We start from the raw sequence: 24,454 nt of genomic DNA on the forward strand, positions 1-24,454 counted from the left end.
GGGGGGGGGCCGAGCTGCTGCCACAGCCCAAAGAAAGGCTGTCGTGGTGTTTATTATTCCTGTTTCCTCCCCGTTTTCAGCCCCCGGTTCAGGAAGCTTCTGGGGCCGGCCTGCGGGGGGTTAAATGTTTTGGGGGCAGCGGGGCCCTGTGGGGACAGACCGGCAGCGAAGCCGTGGCAGGGTGGGAGACGGGCTCAGCACGGCCCGGACCCCTCTCACGCGAGCCGTCCCATTTATGTAACTCTCCAGGTTAGGCTCAGCTTCTCCCCCCCCCCTTCCTTGTGAGATCTGTTTATATACATTTTTTCCTCCTTGCTTTTATTCTCGATGCTTTGCAGGGTGGCAAATGCTTTCCCCTCTGTCTGCAGTGTGCATGGCATTGAAAATCTCATGGGGGGGGTGGCTATAGGGTTGCTTATTAATAGTTTTGTTTTGTTTACAAGGTGGTGGTGGCCGAGGGAGGGGGGAAATTAGAAATGACAAGAGTATCTGAAATGTTTTCAGCTCTGTGCACTGGAGAGCTTGCGAATGGTGGCTCTAACTTCGTATGTGGTGCTGAGGGGTTTGGTAAACAGATCTGATTTAGTTCCCAGAGAGATAAACAAACTTGCTTGGATTTTATGTTTTTAAGGGAGGAGGGGGGAAGGGAGGGAAGAGCGACACCACTCATGTTTGTGGCACGAGGGTGGCTTATCAAAGGAAACTTCTGTTGATGTTTTGCGCGTGTGTTTCTCTGTACAAAGCTGCTCTTCATATATTTCCATGTTGTTTTTTAAGCAAATAGGAAATGACTGCCGATCGTGGTTGAATCCGAGCTATTTTTATCTGAGGTTTAAAGTTACGCACATGTCATAGTCTGCTGAATGCAAATTTCAATCGATGCTTAATTGCACCGGGAGGTGGGTCAGGAATTCCAGCTGTTTGGGGGGGGGGAGGAAATCTTCATTACCGGTAGTGTCAGAAGAGGACTGGGCTGAAGAGGGGCTGAGGCCCAACCTGATCTGCTGCTGCTTTCTTTTCCCCTCCCCCTACTTTTTTTTTGTTCGTTTCGTAGCTGGCATCTCTAGCGATTACAGCATTTTAGGAGACAAAGAGCAGGATTTTTTCTCTTTTCTTCCCCCCCCCCTTTTTTTTGAAGTGGTTTCACTTGTTCTGTATTTCTTGTGGTGGCAGGGCTGGGTGGTGGTGGGTAGAGAGCCCCCGAATATCTGGCGTTCCTCCCACCGCCGGGTAGCTCTGGCTCTGCTCTTTCTTTTTTTCCCCCGACAAAAGAAAGCGAAGGCTTTTCCCAAAAGCCAAGCTCCTATTATCGTCAGCGCCGCGGCCCCGGTGTCTGAGGGTGAGGGTTAGAGCGGTCGGTGTCCTGCGGACCACAAACTTAGGAAGTTGTGTGTGTCAGATGACTCTTCCCTCCGCTCCTCCCTCCCCAGGGTTTTTTTGGTGGTTGTTTGTTTGTCTGTCCGACTTGTCTGGCCTGCCCAGGGAGAGCTGAGCTCTCTAGGCCCCGACTCCCCCAGCACTTCGCTCTGTGTATGTCGGGAATCTCCCTAAGCTGGTCTGAAATGAGGGTCTGTCCTGAGCCCTGGGAGCGAGGATGGTTTTGGTGGTGACCAAATGAGAGAGGACTAGTCTGAAGGAATGTGCTTGAAGGCTGCTCCTCCCGGGGCTTGAGGGTTCTGTTGTTGGGTAGGGTGGGTTTTTGTTTTTGTTTTTGCTTTTTCCCCTTTTGCTGCCATTTTCATTACAGTTTCCCTTTTCAGCCTCTTTCCATGTCTCCAATATAGAATAATGGCGTGGATTTATAGCCTGCCAAGGGCTACCTTTTTGGATAGGGAGAGGGTAATGTTGTGAGTGAATAACGCTGCTGCCTTCTCCTGCTCTGACAGGTTTAGGAGCCGAGTGGGGTCTTTTTATTATTCCTATTTTCAATCCTAACACGTCCGTGTCCTTTTGTGGACGCGTCTTTGTGAGCTGGGAAGGGGAGAGGTTGCTCGGGCTCTCTCCATGCGTTGCCGGCGGGTGGGGGGGGGGGGGGGAGAAGCCGCCGTGTGTGCGTGCGTTAACGTGTTGAACTGATGTTTAATAACCGCCTGGCTGGTTATGTGCTGAAACTCTGAGTCACTCATTGTTTCTCTCCTGATCGCGCTCCTGACGTTGTGCAAACGCTGGGGAAGGGCCTGCGACGGGGCTCCGCGCTGCGTTTCCCCCTTCCTGGGGGGCTTCCGCCCCCCTCCCCGTGCTCTGAAGTGTCCCGGGTGCTGCGATAGGTACCCGGGCCAGCCCGGTGCGTGCACTGCCTGTGCCCCCCCGCTCAGCAAAGGAGCTTTTGGCCTCCTCCCCTAGAACATCTTGGGAGCCGCTCGCTGCCCGCGAGCGGCCTTAAAGCGTGCGCGAGGGTGTCCCAGCGGCCTGCACGGCAGCGCCGGAGCTGGAGGCCGGCTCGCCAGGAGCCCGGGTGCCTCCCCCCGGGGGATACCGGGGGGGTCCCGGCCCCGGTTTCGGGGGCCGAGCCGCGGTTTGCAGGTGAGAGGCCTCGGGCAGAGCTCGCAACTCCGCGGATTGGCTGCTCTGTTACTACCCGGAAACCGGGGCCGGGGCGGAGCGAGGCGACAGCTGATGGGGAGCCTGACCCGGCGTGTTTACAGCAGCGGGTTACGGGGGGAGGACGGCCCCGCGGGGCCCCCGCGGCCGCCCGAGCCCCCGGCTCGCGGGGCCCTTTGGAGCCGCCCGCGGCGCTCTCCCGGCAGGGTTTATTGTTCGGCACCGCGGAGCGATGTGGGCTCCGCGGGGCGAGCTGTCTGCGGCCTCCCCTTGGACTGGAGTTTGTTTTGCCTTGATTTATTTCCCTCCTTTCGTGGGTAGGTGCTCCTGGCTCGGTCGACGTCTCCGAGCTCTATTTTTAAGCATCAGGGCTGATGTTAGAAAAGGGAAGTGTCATCCTGTTCAGTGCATGAAAGGAATTATAAATAGAGCTCAACTTCATTTGAATCTCCCTGTTTGGACCAGTTTACAAAGCTGAACGTTTGTAACACGCTTTGGAGCTATCAGGGAGTAACATACAGAGTGAGCAGTCTCCTTCTAATTTTAGTCTTGCCCTGAGTCAAGGGGAATAAAGGTACAAAGCTCCTTAGTTTACCTTAGGAGCATTTTGTAATCGCAAAACTCACTGAGTTTGCTCCACGGAGATCAGGACGTGGTTTACGTTTGGGGTAAATTCCTTTTTATGTTCATTATAGGCTTACACCACACTTACCATCCTACTTGAGCACCTTCCAAGCGTGCGTTGAGCAATAGGATGGTCACGTGCCTTTGTTCTGTTTGGCCTGTCCCCAGGGGAAGAGCATGTGCACTGGAATGCCTTGTTTTGGTAGGGTTCGGTGGTGTGTTTCTTTTTTCTTTATTTATTTTTTTTAAAGGATAGACAGTTCTGGAAACTTTTACAAGTCAGAATGTAAATTTCAAAATGTCACACTACCCTCCTTCTTGCTCTGCTTCTGGGGCTCCGTTTTAATGAGCTCTCCAGGGATGAGGGTAATCGCGTGGTGGTACTTCAAAACGTTCAAAGACTTGGGAACAGTTTGGTTTGGGATCTGGGAGGCCCCCCCTTCCTCTCCTCAGAGCAGTCAGAAATGCTGGCATGGGTTGTGATTTATAAGTAAAATGTAGTTAAACTCCGCTCGGAACGTGTGGTGCTACCTGCCGTAATGAGAACTTTGAATTCCCATTGCCAAACAACCCAACTTAGGGGGGGAGGATCTTTGTTGCCTAAATGACAACTTTCAAGGGTATCATCTTGCTTCTTTTAGAGCCGAGCGTGGCGTCTTTGCTAGCGGCTGGATTTTTCTCCCTGCTCGGGACTGGCTCTTGGCTGGAGCTGTAAGTCCGCTCTGCCATTGTGGCCCTGTCAGTTTGATTGCGGAGCCCATTGAGGCTGCGACTCGTCGAGCAGACCTGAAAGCGTGGTGCACCTGCTTAATAATATAATTGCAGTGGTCATTGAGATGGAATCGTATAATACGAATTTGGTTAAAACAGCTTACAGTAGAGTGCCTGTTCTAGCTTGACATCCTGGCCCTGTTTAAAAAAAAGAAAAAATAAAGTCTTTGTATCTCTCTGAGTTTGGTTAGTTTTAACTGTTTGTGTGTGTTGTTCCTTAGTACTCGGTACACCAAAACCATTACTCTGAGTCTATAGCAGTCTTTTTTAGTATTATGCTTATGGTACCCAGAAGCAATTCTTAAGACTAAACAGGTATTAGATTACTAAATGCTGATGAATAAATATTAGAGGCTCTTGTTTTGCATCAACAGTATAAAAAAGAAAAATTGGCTGTAGGATTTTAGTGAAGGCAAGTGGCTTGTGTTATAAAATGGTGTCCCTGCTGTCCTCTGTACTGCTATGCCTACAAAGGCATACGTAATACTTCTGTCTTTTGTAGTGAAGGCATACTGTGATCTAGGCAGACTTGGATTTGTAGTAAGTGATTTTTTTTTTTAAGTGTCATCATGACTATATTACAATCCTGGCAAGCTTTTGGAAATGCATCTTACCGAGTGCACTCCCACATGTTCAATGTTTCTTAGCAGTAGCAGCCAATAACATTAGCTTCTATCATGGCTGTGAATCTTGCAAACCCTGTTAAAGTCTTAATGTGTAGGATTAACCAGAGGATACCCCCTGATGAGACTCTGCATTGTTTCATTTGCCAGTGAAATATTGCATCTAATCTTCATGTAAGTACAGCCTGTATCTTGCATTGGTTGTGGTTATCACTGCACTGACAGAAATCTTTCTCTTTAAAAAGAAATATATATATATATATATATATATGTGGAAAGCACATAAGCAAAGCTTTGATGTTGCTGGCTACTTGTTTGTATCAGTGGCTAGTGGTCTGGGGCCATCCCTCCCTGTACAGGGCTGCTGCTGCATTCCCCCGCTGAACCCGCAGTCGCTGAAAGCAGCGTTTTGCTCTTTGAGTGCTTTTTCTTTCTTTTTGTTTTTAGAAGAGCATCAATTAATCTGTTCCTCACCTACATGCTTAATTGCTACATCTTACCTGACTCTAGTACCCACCTACTGTGGCGCATGGAGTGGGTTGAGGAGATGAGGTTGTTGAAACATAAACTGAGGGAGCAAATCCTGGAAGGTGCTGAGTGCCTCCTTCAAAGAGTTGGGGCGCTTTCTCCCCCTTGGTGGGAGATGCAGCTTGCCGCTGGATCAGGTCTAGAGCAAGGTGGTTGCAGCTCTTCCTTTGGAGACTCCAGGTTTGCTGTGTCGAGGTGGAGGCCGCCGTGGTCCTGCTCGCAGGTGAGGCCGCGCGGGCTGGCGCTGAGCTCCACGCTCAGCGGCGGAGCGCCCCGGCCGTGCTGGCAATCCTGCCCTTGTCCTGTAGAGGGCAGGTCTACCCGCCCTTGGCAACCCGCTGCACACAGGCGCAAGACCGAGACCCCAAATGCACGAGCTTTACTTCTTGGGCAGGATCTTATGCTTCAAATCTTTTCTTCTTCCCTATCCTGTATCCTTTTGCAAGCAAAAACGAAGCAGTGCTGAAAATAAGAGTTCCAATAGACTTTTCTCCTTGACTTTTTTTTCCCCTTAAGTTAAAGCAGCAGGAACTGGGCAACAGCAGGCTGTTATGAAGGGAGCGGTACATCTGAAATGAGCCCAGTGTAGAGTGATTGCTAGTTGCAGTATAACTTAATGTTCTCAGCACCTGTTGGTGCTTGGTGCCCTTCTTAAACCATGATATAATCCGAGTCACAACCAGGATAAGCACATAACAGGTTGTTGTTAAGGTAGGAAAGTGCCTGCAGTTAAAGAGACAGTCTCTCATACGGAATGGGTAACTAGCCAAATAACTGTCCATTTTACTATGTGCTTAAGTTAGAGGTGCTAGAGTGCTGAGGGAGAGATGTCTAGTTTACTCTCTTGGAGCTCTGGACGTTATTCTGGCAGCAAAGATGAGATTGCTGAATAACATGTTTTAAAAATACTGAATGTGAATTATATATGTGGGTGTGCATATAGGAGTTGAGCATTTCATTCTGTGTCTTATTGTGTGCATTCAGCTTCCCTCCTTTCACTCCCTTCGTTTCCCTGTGGGTTTTGTCCATGTGTTTCTGGAATAATGAACATAGAGTGTTGCTCTTTGTTTTTTTCTCACCAAAATAGAGCTCGCGTGACTAAAGAATCATACGACCTTGCCATCTCTAGTTTCTATTAGGTCATCCAGCCTGTGTGCCAGTGCCCGTGGATTCTAGCAGAGTGCTTGCAAATGAACTGCCTTAAACACTAGAAAATGCCCCAAGTGATGGATCTTCAACCACATCCTGTGGAAACTGTCTGACTTGGTTTTACTGGTGGCAGAAGTATGAAGTTCTCACTTGTTTCCCCTAATTCTTCTTTCTCTTCATTCTACCTTCTTGTGATGCTCAAAACTGTTTGTTCTTTGGTGCTGATATGCTTTGAGTACTCCTAGGCTGTTCCAAAGAAATACACACACCCACTTTACAAGGCTCTTCCCTCCCCCCTCCATCCCCGGTCACTCCCTTCGGCCTTATAACCGCTTATCTCTAAATGTTATATCCTCATCTTCTGTCTCTTTCTTCTTCCAGTTCCTCAGTGTTTCTGGTAATGATCTGTCTGGGGCTGAGGATGGATTTACAGCCTCTTGGAAAGGGGCAATTTCACTGCCTCTTGGGCTCATGCAGCTCTTAATGATTCCCTGTGAACTGGGCCTGATACTAGATTCAGGACTAAGTTGTGTTGGGTTTTTTTGTTTGTTTGTTTGTTTTGTTGTTGTTACTGTTGCAGCTTTCAAAGAGCTGTGTGGCTCTGTCCTATAGTCTTAAATCACTTGGCTTATTCCCGCCAGCAGATTGATTTGGCCTTCAAAGAGAAGCCAGATCACTCAGAGTCTGTTTCCTCGGCATCAGGTGCTTCACGCCGGGCAGAGGGGTGTATCTGCACCTATCACTTCCAGACTGAGGTACCGTCATTGTTCTGTTGACTGCGATCCTTTTTAAGCTATAAATTACAGAAAATGCTTTTACATTCCACATGAGCAGTGTACAAGAGAACACAGAAGGTAGCACAGAGGTCAAGATATTAGTGATTCAAAGCGGGGAGGGGATTTTTAGTGTAGCCATTTAAAATGGTTCTCGGAGTCAAATGTTGCTTCCCAGAAATGATTGCATTTCACTGGTGCATGCTTTCCTTGGACTACATGCTAGAATGAAGAGGGGTAAAATATTTTCTTTGAGATAGTACAATAGCTCGAGTGTCTGAGTGGATTATTCTGAAACATTTTGTACTATCTGGCTGTAGTTGGCTTCAGTATTTTTTGGTGATACTCTCTTAAAAATGAACGTTTTAAATCTAGGTTAGTGTTTTTGTTAGGAAAAGTCAGCATTTATGACAGTTGCTGTTTTTTTAAGGGGGCTCAACCCGGAGGCAGTTGTCATCCCCTGTGAAAGGTTGAGGTTAAAAGCTGACAGTTGACTGTTAGATAAATTTTGCATTATTTCCAAATTCCAGTGGGCTTTTCACCTGGCCTTGAGCACTCTTCCTGCGAGAGCAGCGGTGGGGGAGGCAGAGGGGACCTAGCGTGTAAATCATAGATGTGCAAATCATTGCTGGCTTCCTGGCCGCGAGGATACTCTTCATGTAACAGCTGATTGTTTCTAGTCAGTCGGCTGTGGACCTTTTATAATGACTGTATGGGGACAGACTGTATTAGCATGGAGGTGAACGAGAGGGGATGGCGTGGTGGTATGCATAATGAATGAGTGGTATTGAGAGAGGATGAATAGCGTCCAATCTGCCTCCTCGCAGACCCTGAGCAAGGTATAACACTGGGAGGTAAACCTAAGTGTGTTTGCACTAAAGCAAAATTTTTTGTCAGTAAAATTTTCTGAGACTTTGACTGAAACATAGCAGGGTTTAAAATAGGTTTAGGTACTTATACAGCTATTAAGAATATCCCAAATTGTTGTAGGAAGGGTAAAAGGGCAGAGGCTGGCACGAACACTCTTTTGTGAGACATTTGCTTCCTCAGCCTTAGAGAGCTAAGAAGAAACTACTTTGGAGTCCTGTTTTTCTCACCTTCCTCCTGTAGTGCTCCTTACTGTTTTATCTGAAACAGCTGGTGCTGGTCATGGCTTGGAGATGGGATAATGCGCATGCCAGATCACCGGTCTGGCCCAGTGCTTTAATTCTTAGCTGTTGCAGTCTTGAGTAAGATGCTAGAACAACGTTTAGTTTTTAAAAAGGAGGAGGGGAAGCTATTAAAAAAAATAGTATCTGATACTGAAGCAATTTGGTGTCCTTGGTTAGCCTCCTGCATGGTAGATTAATAGATGCAAAATTGAAATGTTTGATAAATTATTAACATAAGCACTTTGGCATCTCCTGGCTCGCTGTGTCGCTTTTTGTTTTGATGGTGGCAGGAGTAGTCGTGCTCTGAAGCTGTGAAGTGAAGCATCTGGGGCAGGGGAGAGTGTCCAGTGAGAAATCTGTTTTTTGCAACAGGAAAAGCCGGATATGAGCGTAAATCCAGGTTGTCTGCCAAGGTTTGACTGGAACTGTGTAGAGCAAGTAACTTTGCACTTAAAAACATCTCTAGATCTGAATGCTGTTTTAAAACTGCTCCAAAGTTGCAGTTCAGTTTTTAATCACTGGAGTGGATGGGGCCTAGGAGTTTAGACCAGCTTGCTTGTGAGGGTAAATGAAGCTCCTCCTCTGAGTCTTGATTGGTCAATCTTGAATGGTTTAAACCCAAGCTTTTTTTTTTTTCTTATATATAAATCACACCTGATTTTAAAGTGCATTGATTAGTAGGTATAAAACATCCCTCGGTGTTCGGTGGCCTGCATTGAGAGGGACTGGTTGCTCCTGAAACCAGGAGGAGCAGGACATGGCACTGGAATGGGTGATAGATGGAGCAGATCTTCTGACCTGGAAAAACTGACATTCTTACTTTCAAAGAGGAATAAACGGAATAAAAAATGAGTGGGAATGATACAGCAGGGGGAGGGAACATTGAAGTAGTTGTTTCATCTCCTACTTTATTGTACGACTTAATGGACATTCTGTTTTCTGTTGGGGATGGGGTTGGCAGAGGCTGATCATTTTTCATACTTTCTGCATCTCTTTAAATCTAGCCTATTGATGCAAACCCTTGTGGCGGCAGTCATGTCCTGGCTATTTTCAAACTGTTCTGTTGGGGAAGGCCCCCTTTTAAGGGTGGAGGGGAGAGGTACCTCCCTGATGACATACTTGCATCAAAGCTGCTTCATCGAAGGAAGCTGGTGGAACCTAATGTACTGTCTCCTTCTTGCTGAAGCCAAATGAAACCAGTTGAGTTTTTCTTCCCTCTAATATCCTTACTTCAGCCTTGCTGACCTTCCTGAAGTCTTTAAAGCTAACGCAGCTAAGTATGAATGCATAGAGCGCTGGTTTCGTGTAACAGCAGCACAAGTTTTAAACCTTGCAGTGACTGGACTGCTTCCATGCTGAGATAATAACCTGTGGGAAAGATGTGTCCGTGTCAGTGGCCCTGTTGAAGGTATCTATACTTGTTGCTAAACTTGTTGAAGGTATTTACTTTGTGTTGAGAAGTTGCAGTTACAGTGTGCTTGGAAAAGAACAACACGTTGTGGGCTGATTTCCACAAAACTCATGGTGATGCTCTAGCTTGACAATACTCTAATTTGTATGATAGGAATGTAAAGTAAACAAGGCTGAAATAAAGAAGCAGCCCTTCCAGGAGTGAAACACCGACTTTGGAAATGTCAGCTTAAACTGTGATGTGACTCAGCATGGTTATCCTGATTTACTCCTCTGTGCTACTGAAGGCATCTTCTACTTTTTTTAAGGCTTTCAACCCGCATCTGTCAATTGTGAAATGAGGGAAACAGTGAAAACAAATAACCCACCCATCAGTTAGCTTCCTTAGCAGACCTGGCATCATACATAGCTTAATGCTTCTGGTGTAATGGAGGACAGTTATTGGGGTGAGCTTAGATCCAAAGAGAAGAACGTGGCTCTGAGAGATTGGGAGGGGTATTCAGTTGAAAAGCTGAGATGTCAGAAATCAGATCCTCATAACATAGTACTGGAGCCTGTACTTTGGTGTCCCTTGAAGGGGAAGGTGTGTGAGATGATGTTAACTTGTCCTCCTGGTATCTGATGATATGAGTAATGGCACCATGCAAGTAAGCTTACATCTAGTGCTGTTTAAAAATTTTTTTTTAATTGTGGACATAATAATGAACTAATGTATTTTGTGTAAAGCTCCAAGGATTTAAACAGATTCTGGCTTACTTATGACTGCAAAGAGTTATGAATTGGTCATAAGCGATTTTGTTTTAATTACTTCATGGTTTTTGCCATTTTTTTTGCTTGATATTGGCAGTGTGATCAGGAGGTTGCCATTTACAGGTGAGTTTGAATACTTGCCTTGTTTGGACCGAGAGAGAGATTGCACTATTTATGAGCGTAACCAGGTAGAGAACAGCCGCAGCACCTGTGACTGGGTTAGGGCAGCAAACTCAAATTGTTATTTGAGGTCAAATGCAAGACTGAAGAAATATGGCTTCAACAGGTCGTTTAAACTTCAAGCCCCTCTTTACTTGTTGGTCTGAGCTTGAATTTCCTTGGCATAGTATTGAGACTTACAATTTTTTATTAGTAAGATGCAAATTTGAAATGATTAACAATAACATACTCATAACATTAGTGCCTTTCAATGGATACCAGGGCTTGCTTTGCTAATGAAAGCATGCCACAAACATGTACGTGCTGTCAAAGAAATAAGAACATCTGCTGACCCATTGAAATGACCTTGATGTTCAGTCCTACAAGGTGTATTGATCATTGGACAACTAGACCCTCTGACTACCCTCTGCTTAACTTAATTTTACAGATTTAGAATATAGATTGCTTAGGAGACAAATGATGGATTTCCAGTGTGTATTGAAACTGGTTGATGAGGATTTGTGCATTAGGATTTAAAATGCACAAATGCAGATACTGTGGGGGTTCCTCTTCCTTGAGCCAGTTCGCATCAGTTCTTGCAGGCAGAGGTGGGTTTGGGCAGATCGTCTAGTGTACTCCCTTGACTCACCTTTGCAGTGGTTTCTACTCACTTAAAATATGACCCTTCAGCCTGACTGCGTTAAGTCTTTAAATGTCAGTTCTTTGTAAGAGGAAAAATATTTTATGTTTCAGTGTGATGGGTTGGAATAAGATTCAGGGTTAAGCAAGGATGATTTGCAGGTTATGACTATTGAGTCTTATCAAGAGAAGTATTTTGGGCTGCTGTCTACGTGGACATTGTAGGGAAGGCGATCAGAGACTTGACTGTCTTGAGATATTCTTTGCAAACAGTGTTGGTGGTACTTCTAAAACGCTTATATAGCGTGTATGGCATCAGGGACTTCCAAAATTTTTTATGTTAGCTTTTATCTGGAGTTAGTTGTGTAAATGGAGATCATGTACGAGAACAGCTTGTGTTGTAAAAGACCACCTTGAGTCCAGACCAATATCTCTGCACTGTTGGAGACAAAAGTTGTGGTCTTGTATTTAAATTCATTATAAATATTGTGTTTCGTGTAGTTTCCTTTTTTGAACTTTAGTTTCTTTTTGCAAGGACTTTCTGCTCAGTATGTCTGGGGTGAAACGGGATTCTTCAGAGAGAGGAGTTGCTTTAGTGGGGTGTGTGTGTGTGTGTGTGTATTTTTAAGAGTCTTGGAATATGTGCGGCTTAGTAGCAAGCAAGTCCTTAAATAGTCCTCTGTGCCTCTTAGTGGCTTCCAAAGACACAGATTTCTTTGCTGTTACCTGAAGCTCAGTATAACGAGGACACTTTAGAACAGGATATTCTGCATGAAACTATCTTGTGCCTTACAGGTCTGCAGCAAGCTGACAAGAAGTAAGTCTTATGATATGTGAAACTTATAATCCTCCGTAGGTCCTGTTTTATTTCAGATAGCAGTTGGGGATTTGTTATGAGCACCTAATGGACGAGCACACTGTCAAGTGTGTTGGGCTGTGACGCTGATGGCTTACTCCCTTTTACAAGGCGTTTCAAGCAGCCAAAGAGCCTCTTGAGCAAACTAGAACTAAACTTGCCAGCTCAGGACCATCTTTCCTTTATTTGATTTGCCTTGATTCTAGTGTCATTTTTTTCTTGCTTGTTTCCCTTAATGAGCAAATATTGAGGTCAAGAGCATGTAAAACATCTTGGGGAAACAGGTCCCCCTAATCCTTAGGCAAGACACAGGATGAGTCACAAGCTGAAACTGTTTGACTTGGTCAAAGCCACTGCCAGCCACCCATAGGCTTGACCTGATCACTGGGTTTTACCATTCAGGTCTTCCCCTCTGAAGTCTAATGACTTTGCAGTGTGCACGTTCTTCTTCTAAGCACTGAATGGAACCGACCAGACTGCCACATAATTCACAGGACTCGCATCAACTGTTTTTAGGTCATTACCAGACTGGGCTAAATTTAGCAGATGAGCCAGAAGTGTGAGGCTTCATATCCAGCTTCCTGCCTGGTCCCTATTTCTGGGCTGTCTGCTTGGACTATGCACGACGACTGGTCAGGTATTAGCAGAATACCTGGGCAGAAGGCGAGGTATGATGGGTGAAGTTCCCAGTCGTCTTCTGCTTTCTCTGTTTTGTTTTGTTTTGTTTTTCCTCTGCTCATACAGAGCAGGTATACCACTGAGATTTGCTTGCAAAGTTACTAAATAACACCGTACGAAAGGGACAGGAAGTCGTGGAGGAGGGCACCGTTTGCTGAGCTAGTAATAGGATAGGGAGCTTTTCACCTCCTGGATTACTGGCTTGAATCTGGTCTGGACTGATAGCAACTCCAGTGCTCCTCCGAGCAGCAGGCCTTGGAGACGAGTTCTGTCCAATTTTGGATGTCCAATATCTGTTGGCTGTCTCTGTGGCCGGTTGTTGAACTTGGGTCGCTGTTGGATGTCTTTGCCCACTTAGGGATGGGGACAGCTCGTTTGCACTTGGAGCGGAGGGAGACGCTTTCCTCATTAATGCTAAACTACATCTCAAGTAGAGAACGCTTTCACCTCCTTTCGTTCAAGCCCCACATTTCTGCTAAAAACTGTCAAGATGGCAGGGATGAGTGAAAGGGAAAAATAAGTTATTCTGACAATACAATGAACAATTTGAAACCTGCCAGGAGCAACGCACTGGTTTTGCAGTTCCCAGCTGTTCTTTATTGCAGCTTCCTTGGTTGTTTCACAATTCTGTTTATTTGCAGTAGCACACTAGTTAATTGGGGATTTTCTTTAGATTAGCAATATTGTCATCACAAATGGCTTAAAATGTGTCAAGTCTGCTTAATTCTGATTTATTAAAGAAGGCTGTGATAAATGTGTGTCTTTGAAAATGCTACTGGGTCTGCTGGAGGTCACCTGTAATTCAGAGCATCTGGTGTGGGTCACTGCTAGGCTTTTTGTTCTGTAGTATGTAAGCTTTGGTCTTTTTCAGCTTGTCTCTGAAGGAGGAGATGCTTCAAATTCGGTGACAAAATCCCACTTTCCAGGCAGCTGCACGGCTAACGACTAAACTGTGTTAATTAGTTTTCTGTGCCTTTGCAGTAGTGTTCCTTTGTCCCTTCTATAATGGTGACCCGAACAGAAAATGTCAAGGAATCTTCTGTTTCGGCTGAATTTAACTAATTATAGGAAAGCACTTGCCTTCCCTCTCCCAAACTCGGTAACACAGTTTAAAAGCTGGTGGTCAAATCAATAGCATTTATATTGAGAGTGTGGCTTCTATTAGTGATGTATGCAGAAAAATATTAAAGTTCAGTCTTAAATTGGCTGCACTATTTTGATCCACATAACATGCTTCTTTTTTAAGGAAACCTTGAAGCAAATGTGCTTCCTCTGGTTATCAGAAATCTGTGGACATAAATTGGAATGGTTGGAATGGTTAATTCTTTTTTTTTTTTTAATCCCCTGAGCTCTGTCTTCACATAACTGATGTGCCTCTCATTAGGGAATTGAGGAAGAAGGGGGGGTAATTAAGCTTGAGCAGATGCACTAGAACACGCTTTTGGATCGGAAGCAAAAGGACTTAGTGATGAGGTCTGGCTCCTGCCTTTAGTTGATGCAGACTAACTGATATCCTGGTGGTTCTGATTTAACTGTCCCATGCAGAAATGGAGTTGGTGCTCATGTGGGGTAGGAAGCAGTGAGGCTTGGTTAGAAAAACTTGAAGATTATCGGTTGTGAGGACACCTTCCAAAAAAGTTCATGATGTTCTCTCCAGCTCTTCCATGCGTACGGCTCAGTGGAGGAGAAGGCAGCTGCCACCCGGTCGAGGCTGTAAGGACTACGCGTGCCTGTGCTCTAGGGACGCTCTCGCTGTTCGTCTCGTCGGGTTCGTAAAAGGGAAGACGTACCTCTCCCCCCTCCCTCCGACGAAGGGGGTGTCGCTGGTGCCAGGGCTGCTTTTACGGGCCTCTGCCTTCCCGCGCGGTGCTGGGACTCGTGTTTGCGGCGGCTTGGCCGCCGAGCTAGAGCGAGCTGCCGCGCTTGATGAGGAGCCGGGGTCGGGGGAGTTCGCTTCTGCCGCAGCCGCTGAGCGAAGACCCGGGATGCAAAATCCAGAACCCCCAAAACGGCGTTTCGCCTGGACGAGCGCAGCGCGGCGGGCGCCCTCCCTTCCGGGCTCGGGCGCTGCCCGGCTCGGGCCCGCTGGCGCGCTCGTCTCCGCGAACGGGGCCGCGGGCGCTTCGCTGGCCGCCGTTGCGCGGCGGCCCTGGAGCTCGCCTTTCCGCTGCGCGAGGAAGCTCGTGTAGGGATCATTGTTAGTCCCCGGGTATGGCGCGCTCGTGTCTTCCTCTTGAACACAATGTGTCTTTATACCTTTAACTTCAGGAAAATCCTGTACAGTTAATCCTCTGAGAAAGGCCAAAAAGCCTCAGAAGAGCCTGGGACTTTTTTTTTTTTTTAAAACACTTGCCTGTTAACAATTTTTTTAACTTACTGATACAAAACCTGCTGATAAGAATCAGATACAAAAGAACTGCTAAATTTAACACAAGTACCAGGCTGAATTTTTAAATTTCTGGGAAGGATAAACAAGTGAACTTTATGCAGGTGGTTTGGTCATTAACTGCAAGCATGGCATGACTTTTTTTGGTTGGGGTTAGTGGCTTGATGGGCAGGAAATAACACGTACTGACCCTGTGCCTAGCCTTGAAAATGTGCGTCTGTTAGTATTTTCTCGAGACCCATCTGTACAGTGGAAGCCGACCTGACTTGGCCTCAGCTTTCAGACCAGATGTTGGAGTAACTAAGTAGAAAATGGAGTAATAGATGCGTCTTTATAAGCTAAACCCTTAAATACAGATGGCTAAAAGGAATGAACAAAATGAAGATAGGGCCAAAGCAGTTGCCCTGCGCTTCTTGTCTGTCTGCAGCTAGCACTGAGATGTCGGGTCTGTTTAGCAGATCTGCTGGGGGAAACGCTGAATGTGCTGCAGTGCTCCATTGCTCTCATGCTGTGGTAAGAAGAAAGGGGGTAACTGATTTAATAGAGATAGCAAAAGCGTAGTAGGTATTTGTGTACAAAAATGGGGCATCCAGGAAGCTCCTATACTTTTTCCATCAGCAAAGTGAACTGCAGTTTCTTGGTGTGTTGAACTCTACTGTTTGGTATTTTCACCTCTTGTGTTTCAGATGACCTAGAAAGAAAGCTTGTATCTGCGTGCTTTGTTGGCTACCTGTAACCAAGGTCAGAAAGGTGCTTGTTCCTAAATAACTTTTTCCTGGTTTGGTTTGAGAGAAAACAGTGCATGGTCTGTGTTGGAAGCAGCAGTTGTGATTGTCATAATTTCACTAGTTCTCAGTCGGATATAAGAGGCATCATGCTCTGTCACTTGGAGCATTTGTTCAGGTTAAAAGCAACACTGCATATGTGAGGGTATGGAAAAATCCCATTTGAGATCTGTCTTGGAGAAAAAAAAAGTCTTTCCTGCGGTACGTTTAACAAAACCAAGGAGGGGAGAAACAAATCTGATCCCTTTAGAAGTCCCAACAGATCTTTCAGATCTCCTTGCTCTAGCACAGATACGAGGGCAAGTTGGATACTTCTGGTTTTGCAAGTGATCTATAAAAGACACGCTGCCCTTAGGTCCCTGGTCACCGATTTTAGATGTGCTCTTACAAGATGTGGATGCTCTATCAACAGGCATGCTAACGTTAGCCTTTTGTTAATAGACATTTCAGTATGAGGCCCTTTGCATAGACGGACTGTCCCAAGCGTGGTGTTCATCGTGATTATTTTTCTCCTGCCAGTTCACGTACTGTCTGCTGAACCTGAGAATCTAAGGAAGAGCAGAACTTAACTTCTTCTTGAAGGAAAGAAAAAAATAATTTCTAATAAAGTGGTTTGAAAGGAACAGAAATCAGCAGGTGCCTCAGGATATGATCTGCCCTGAAACTAGCACCTGTATCTGGGAGAGCATTGTGTGTTACCTCAAATTGGGCTGTCGAGGACAGTGTGAAATTGAGATTGAAGCCACATGTTGCCTTTTTCACTGTGTTACTTGAGGTTGAGGGAAGGGTGTTGTGTTTTTTTTTGTTTGTTTTTTTTTTTTAATCTCTAGCTTAATTCTTGAATACAATTTGTGTGCCTCTACTTCCTGCATCCATACTGTAGAAATACTGGTGGTTTCTGAGATTTATTTTAAAGCCTATCTCACTGACAGATAATAATGCTTCTCCGGGTAGATTCAGAAATGCAGGAGCTTCTGACTCAAGTAGCAAAGTAATCTGTCACAAATATATGTAAACTGTGCCCTCTCCTTTAGAGGGAGAAATAATTTCCAAAGTGCCTTTGGGGAACCTTCTTATTGCCTCTCTGGTTGGTATGGAAAACACCCAGATGAGTGACAGTTCAGAAGTATGATATTGGATATTAAGCCTGTAAGCTCAGATGGGAGAGCTTCCCCAGATCTCCTGGGCTCTTTAAGTCCTGGAACTGACCCAAAGTGGTGGTGCTACTGTAGTGGTGGTGTGACAGCTCCTGGAGCTTGCTGCATGACACTAAGTACTGCTGAATATATAAAGTTGAAGTATCATGAGGACCTGTGCTGCTTTTTCACTGGCACTGTCTACTTCAGTGCTTGCTCCAGGCTCTGAGTCTTATAATTTAAACACAATTAGCTCTAGGTGGAGTTTCAAATGGATGATGTTGGCTCAGTTTTGAAAGTTTTGAAAAGCTGACGAAGTTTTGAAGACCTTGAAGACTTTGAATATTCACAAAATCCTCTTAAAAACCTTGTGCAGATGTGACCTCAGGTGAGCAAGAAATTCGTCATGGGGTACTTCTATGTACTGTTGCGTCTGCTGCTGTTGTGTTGGAAGGAACTTGGTAGAACAACACTATTGCCACGGATAGCTTCGTACCCTCGCTGCGAGAGCGGCTTAGTCCTCTTGGTACAAGAGTTGCTTACAGGGTAGCTCTGTCCTTTGTTTCTGCTCTGACGTTTCAGAAATTCTCTTGCAGGTTTGGACTCCAGTAGGCTTATAGCAGAGGTCAGCAAAGCAAGCCTCTTCCACAGATCTGGTTTTAAAGGAAGTGGAGGCAGTGCAGCTAAGTAGGTGCCCCACAGCTGTCTTTGCCAGTCTCATTGCCAAACCCTGCTGTGTTTTTTATTTATTTATTTAATTTTATTTTTTTTAGAGACACGAACCATGGAGCTAACCGTCTTGCTGCCATTGCTTAGGCTTATCAAATGGACCAATTTTTGATGCATTGCGAGCATTTTTACACTGAATCAATACTTTCTACTCAGCTGCTGCTCTGTTGTGCTTACACACAAAGAAGGGCAAACAAGATTGCCTGATATATGCAGCCCTTATTCCAGGGCAGCAGGATCCTAGATGGAACTCTAAAAATATATTTTTTCCTCCCTCCGAGCATTTTTTAATATTTTAAAGCTTAGTACATCTGTTTGGTGCATCTTTTATGGAGACTTAAGGTTTTTTGCTCAGAAGAGACATCCCAATGTGTAATGTGAAGTGTCTATTAAAACAGCTCAGCATTCCCTTATTTGAGGCTTTCTAAGTTCAGTGTTAAGTTGCATCACCTTGAACTCCATCATATCAACATCCACTTGTTGATGAGTCCCTGGCCTGATTCAGACCCCTTGCAGACAAGAGGTCCTGGTATGTAGAAGAGGAGCATGTTCAGTGCCAAAGCACCTTAAAACTAAACTTCTGTGTGGTAGAATATCACTCTGAAATTACAGAATGAAAGTACTTGTTTTGATGCTTCATTCCCCCTCCCCGTCCACACTGTTAAAACATTTTCTGTTGATCAAAATCCAAAAATAAGTAGAACTTGGGATTCTCATGGATTTTTCCATAAGTAAAAACTCTTGTCAGAGCTCAACTGCTGACCTCTTCTGCATCTGTCTGGGCTCCAAATGTGTCGTGCTCAAGGTGTTACTTAAACTCCTTCTTAGGCTGTTTGGGGTTTTATGTAGTGGTTGTTGAGGTGGCTTGACATGCATGCAGTTTCCAAATGACTCTAGGTTTCTTGGAGTAAGAAAGTATTTCAGTAAACTCTACGGAAACCTAAGCAAACCTCACTGAGGGAGAAGACTGTATCTTAAAATAATATGTTTTCAGGAAGTCTAAATCAGTTAAGTATTTCAACTGTGAAAACATATGAAAAGCCTTCTGCTTTTAAGAAACCTGGTACGTTTGTGTAAAATGTATAGGGGGCACAGTCCATTTGAAATGTGTTTAAATCTTAAGGTTGGTGTCCACATGCTTGGAGCTGCGCTCTCACTTCTGTGGCTTTACAACCACAGTTTCTCTCTTGGGAGTGTTTTGGTGCTGCTTGCACTCACAAACAGAGGAAATAAACTGCAGCAAGCACAACTGGCAGAAGAAACGACTGTTTTCCTTCTCCTTCTGATATTTCACTTAAAGTACACTTAATTTCTCACCTATTTGAGAAGTTTTATTATTCTTACATTGAATACAGAGTTCCCTCCAAACCTGTAGTCACCATGGTAACAGACTCCTTGGTGGAAGCTGCAGCAATGCAAATATTGTATCTGATGGTTTGGTTTGGAGATGGAGGTGTGGCCATGTAAACTGATACTATTTTATCCTTGCTTCTAGATCTGACTTGGGTTTCCCTTGTGATTGACTTTAAATACCAGTGTGATGAGTTCTGTTCTGCAGTGGCACCTCTGTAGCTTCTGGCTTGGTGGTTCCCTGGGAGGGGGGCACAGTACCCATGTACTTCTTGGCAGAGTCCTTGCTCATGCCACGTGAGGTGCTTGTCTTGAGCTTCTCCTGGAGGCTTACGCATCTGGTTGGAAGCACAGAAGGAGGGTAACGAATTTCTATGGTGTGATCCTTTTTACCTCTCCACTCACCCCAGATAAGCCCAGAGCCATGTTCCTGTGTCATGAGTCTACGTTTTGTCTTCCTTACTATACTTCTGAGCAGTTCACCTCCAGCAAACCCTGTGGTGCTCACAGCAGCCAGGATTATTATCATTGCAAACAAATTGCACTTAAATTCTTTTTGGTTCACAGCGTATCTTCTTTTACTGAGATCTGAAGGAACTGCATTTTGCAGCGCTTTGCGTGGGAAATGCTACTGCTATGTTATGGTAGTACACAGGAACATTGGTTAAGTGCTGTTGATCGCAACTTCGTTCTGATGCCCTGTCATCAAATCCTGTCCTTTCGCACTTAAATTCTGCATTGACTTCTTCTCACCTTGGCTAGTGCAGCTCCCTGCCTTTCTCCAGCGGCACCTTGGCCGCCCTTGCGTACGTCACAGCTTTAAGTGACTTCAAGCTACTTCCACCATACTGCTCCTGGGACTGATGAACACATGTAGCACCAAAATGTAGTCATCTCACGAGCAGAGCTCTGCTGTGCTGCTAATCAAAAGGCAGCACTTAAGGTTAAGCTGGGTAGAGAACGAGAAATGTGCCTGGCTAAAGAGACCTGGTAAAATGGGGTCCTAATGCTTGTACATTTTGCATTTATAAAAATAGGAAGGACACAAATGAACTGCTCAGTAATCACCAGTGCGTTAGCAGTGAGGCTGGGGTTTGGCTACGGCACTTCTTATCTACCATCGGAAAGACGCTGATTGTGTTCCTGGCTAAACTGATTGCGAAGGTCATCTTGGTGCCACGGTTGCAACTAAATGTGTGTCCCATCCAATGGAAACTGGAGAATGCAAATTTAAAGATGTTTGTTGCAGTATTTTCTCTATGGCAAAAGAGTCTGCTACCTCTGTTTCTGAGCAAGTTGGAATTCTTCAAGGGAAGATGCGTTAGGTTTGTCTCCTGGAAGGAAAGGAAATACTGCTCGGTCTGGCATGGTGTGAGATGTTGCTTGTATTGGCCTTTCGTGATGTTTCCCTTTGCTTCTGGTGAGAGAAGAGTAGATTTAAGTCTGGAGTGTCTCCTGTATAGGAAAAATGTTAATTTAGATTCTATTCAGCTGATAGCAGACAACTCCTATGCAAAGTGTCTTCTGGTGGCGGAGAGAAATAGCTTTTTCCTTCTACCTGAACCTCGTTACTGCCGCTTCCTGGCGCAAAGCTTAGTGCGCAGTGGTCAGACCTGAGTTATCTAGGGCTCCAAAGAAAGCAAGCCAAACAGGAGCGCTCGCTGGGGCAGCCGTTCCTCCTCCCCAAAAGCCCTGATCGCACCAGTGAGGTACCTCAGCACGTGCGGCGGAGTAGGGAAGCCCCTTCTTTTGGCAGGATGTCTGGCCACTCTGGAGTTCGTCTTAGGAAGTTTGCTGTTCTTGACATGAAATTGTAAGGAGTGTATGTGGAATAAGAAGGATCCCTCTTCTTGATTTTTCAGACCGGTTAAAATCTGATAGAGAAATGGTGAGTGAGGCTTTTCTTTTTTTTCTCTTTTTTTAAAGAGGAAACCGTTTTAAGCATTTCTAAAAGGAAAACAGGCTTGCATGCGTTATCCGAAATAAAACACGGCGACCGAGTGCCGGTTCGTTATTCCCTAGCTTCCAGAGCACCTGCAGCTCCTGGCGTAACCAGCCGCCGCTCGCTGCGAGCAGAGCTCCTTCGCGTCGAGCCGCCCCCGGGTTTGCGTGCCGCGGGTCTGCTCCGCGGCGGCGAGCGGGGACGCGCGTGGAAGCTGTGCCGCTTTGCGGCGCTCTGACGGCACGCCGCCGTCCTTCCCCCTTGTTCAAGCTATCGAGGTTTACGGCTGTCCTGTTCGAAGCTGTGGGGGTCGCGGGCAAACTTGGTTCAAACAGAGGAAAATTGAGGTTGGCGTCAGACGCACGAAGACGAACTCCGGATCGCTCCAGCAGCGTTTTCCCTTTGGGGGCTGGTACGGACGATGGAGCTGCGGCTGTCGGGACCGAGAGCTGGGCAACGCAGAGTACTTGGCAAATAGGGTACGTGTTTCTGCTGCTAGAAAACCCCTTTACTTGAAGCTAAAAACTACGAGCTGTGCCGTGCAGCAGTGAGAGCGAGTACCTTGCGGGGAAAACCAGTGGATTTTAATACTCTGAGTGGTTCGGCCTGGAGCTGTGAAGTAGCCTGGGAGAAACGTCAGGGTGCGCGAGAAGCGCTGCCGTGTGAAATCACAAGAGTTTTGGTTTCTTCAGAACTTGCTCAGCTCTGCTGAAACGGCCTTTTCTCCGCTGCACCGCGGGGACTGATGCGAAGCGTGAAGGAAGCGCAGTGTGAGCGGCGGGCAGAGGCTTTATCTGGGGAAAACAAGAACAACTATTCCTAGCGCTTTAAACTGAAGCGTCCTCGGAGTCGTGGCGCCGGCAGTGGTTTCACGTGTGTGGCTGGCACCTCGGGTGGCCTGTCCGGGACGAAGGCAGGGAGCTCTGAGGAGGTAAAGCAGGCTGCGAGGGCTTGGGGGCAGGGAGGCAACGGAGCTGAACTTGCCCTTTTGCTGCCCACGCTTCAGTGTAACTGCTAATGCTGCTAAATCGTAGGGCTCCTTGCAGATAACTGCAGGTTGCGTAAGTGTTTCTCGGAGTGGTACGTGCTCACCTTTCAGAGAATAAATATGAGTAACCATCAGTCTCGCTATTAGAGGCTATTTATGTTGCAAAACTCTGCAAATACCTCACGGCATTAGAGGCGTGAATTCTTCTGAGCAAGCAGAACTGTGCTTTCTGCACAGCAAACAGCTGGTGTGGCTGCCCCTCCATCGCCCATGCGGTACCTGGCAGTGCTTGCAGCCTGCAGAGCTCTTGGCAAGGGAGAAAAATTAACAATATTAATCTTTTGAGCTGCAGTGAGGTATCTCCTCAAAGATAAATTCCCAGCTGCTCTGGTGGCAGAGTTGGATGACTTCCGTTCATTTTATCGCATGTCCAGGTGTGGCCTTACCGTTTTCTTGAAAACCCATGATACCTGTCTTCTGCGGTCAAGTTCTTCACCTGGGAGAAGAGCTGTAGACAGGTTTCCTAAAGTGCCGTAAGATATTCTTAGCAGGTATCCTTAGAGCGGAGGAGGCTGCTTTCTGGTAATGACTATCGACCTATCTGCAAACTTGAACTTTGTATTTACCCATACGGATCTCAGCTTTATTTTTCCCTGAGGCATTGCAGTGTCCCGCTTTACCCGACTCTTCAGGGCAGGGTGTTCGTGGCCATTTGTATTGAGAATGTTTTCGGTGAAATATTTTTAGCTGGGAGGCCCATTTGCCCAAGCTTATAACTACTTATGTTGATTTCAGAGAAACTTAATGGAGGGAGTTTCTTAAGGATAGATGTTTTGGGGGGGAAGAAGGGGGACACAAACAACAGGAAAAACCCAAACGGGCTAGCCATCTGTTGGCCATGATGTTCATCTGGGATTTTGGGAGCTCTGGGTGTGAAGTTGTATCCTAACAATTTTATTATTATTATTACTGCAGAGGAGATAGAGGCCCAGGGTAGTGGGTGGCCTTGTACGAGGCTGCTTAGGAGAGTGCGAGAGTGGGAACTTGACCCTGAAACAGGCAGATTCCCGTCCCCAGTCCATTTCTGGCCATTGGCTGGGCAGTCTCTAACTCAAGGCTTGAAAGGTCTTGCATTTTTTTTTTGTCCCAAAGCAGAAGAGGGAAAATGCTTTAAATCACTTTTTATTCTGACTGAAGAAACAATTTCCTACCAGCTCAACCCTGAACAATGGAGCCTTGATCTTGATAGGGGGCTCTGGATGTTACTATAATGCTAATATGTAGCACAGTTGGCCTTTGCGCTTCTGGCACTTTTCAGTCACTATATAGAGAGTCTGTAATCAGCTGCAGCAAAAATTCCCTTCTGTCTCTCCCCTAGCAACCCCTTCTGAACTGATGTTTGAAAATAAGCTTGCTTTCCATATCATCAACTAAATATTTTTGACACTTACTGTCATTAAAATTCCCCTAATAGTGTTGGGACTAAGATAATTTCTCTGCAGGTCCTCAAGACTCCCTTCTACTTTCTGTGATCTTGAGTTAAAGCTTTTGAACTTCTTATCCATTAGAAACAGAAACCTGACTTGTATCCAGATTTTGCTATTTTTCTCCTGACTTTTACACTAACTATATTTGACATGAAGTCAAATTAGTATACATATCAGATCAGGAGATAAAACCATTGAGGCTATAAGTCACCTAGACTAGTAGGAGCAAGCTGAGTATCTTGAAAGAGATTTGGTTGTGTTTTTGTTAAACATTTCAGCGTATGTGATGTGTTACAAGCTGGTGATCTCACCCCTGCGTACGCGCATGGTAGCTGCGTGCCCTGCTCTAGAAGCAAGGCAGACTGCTCGTACTAGTATGAGCTGTTGAACTGCCTCCGGTATTGTTAAAGCTTTTAGCTGTTTGTTCTTTCTGCTAATCTAAATAACTGAGTGCGATGACAAAATGGGTGTTTGGCATGGAGGTGTTCATCTGGACACAATGGCTATAGAGGAAAACCAGGTGAAGGGTTTGTGGTCTTGAAGGTACTTGAAGTCCTCATAGGAGCGCTTTCTGCACAGATTTACATCAGTACTGGGTGGAAGAGGTTGATAGGAGTCCTGGGTGCAAACATAGCTTTCCTGGGATAGGTGCACAGGGTGCTGTGAAGAGCCTGGTCACCTCTGTAGGCTGGCTGCTACTCATGCCTGAACTGCATCACTGGCAGACCTGCGGAGACCTTAACTGTGGAGGATTTGCGCCAAAATATTGATGCGCTTCCTGGGGGTTCCTGAAGCTGCTCTCGGTATGCTGAGGACTTTCTGACTTTCTTTCTGGGAGCCACCTGGGCTTGCTGCAGGATCCAGCTCCAGGCCCTGGTCTAGTCCAGAGTGTAGGGAAAAGATTTTTTGCTGTGCCCCAGGCACAGCTGGGTTCTCTTAAGTCTTGCGGGTCTCCAAAGTGGCAACTCTTTTCTTGGATCTGAGGCAGCTGATTAATTG

At 45.9% G+C, this 24,454-nt stretch overlaps 1 protein-coding gene across 1 annotated transcript in view; it reads left to right on the top strand.

The window, feature by feature from the left end:
• Nucleotides 1-10,211: 10,211 nt before the first annotated feature.
• The window catches only part of UBE2H (ubiquitin conjugating enzyme E2 H), a 44,215-nt gene continuing 29,972 nt past the window's right edge, over nt 10,212-24,454 (top strand). The window contains exons 1-2 of the mRNA XM_085325903.1: nt 10,212-10,217; nt 10,418-10,443. Coding sequence (XP_085182029.1) covers nt 10,212-10,217; nt 10,418-10,443 — 32 coding nt within the window. The remainder of the gene's footprint in view (nt 10,218-10,417; nt 10,444-24,454) is intronic.

The sequence above is a fragment of the Rhea americana genome, unplaced genomic scaffold (assembly GCF_003343005.1).
Source record: "Rhea americana isolate MKP2758 unplaced genomic scaffold, rheAme1 scaffold_1, whole genome shotgun sequence".
NCBI classification, from domain to species: domain Eukaryota; kingdom Metazoa; phylum Chordata; class Aves; order Rheiformes; family Rheidae; genus Rhea; species Rhea americana.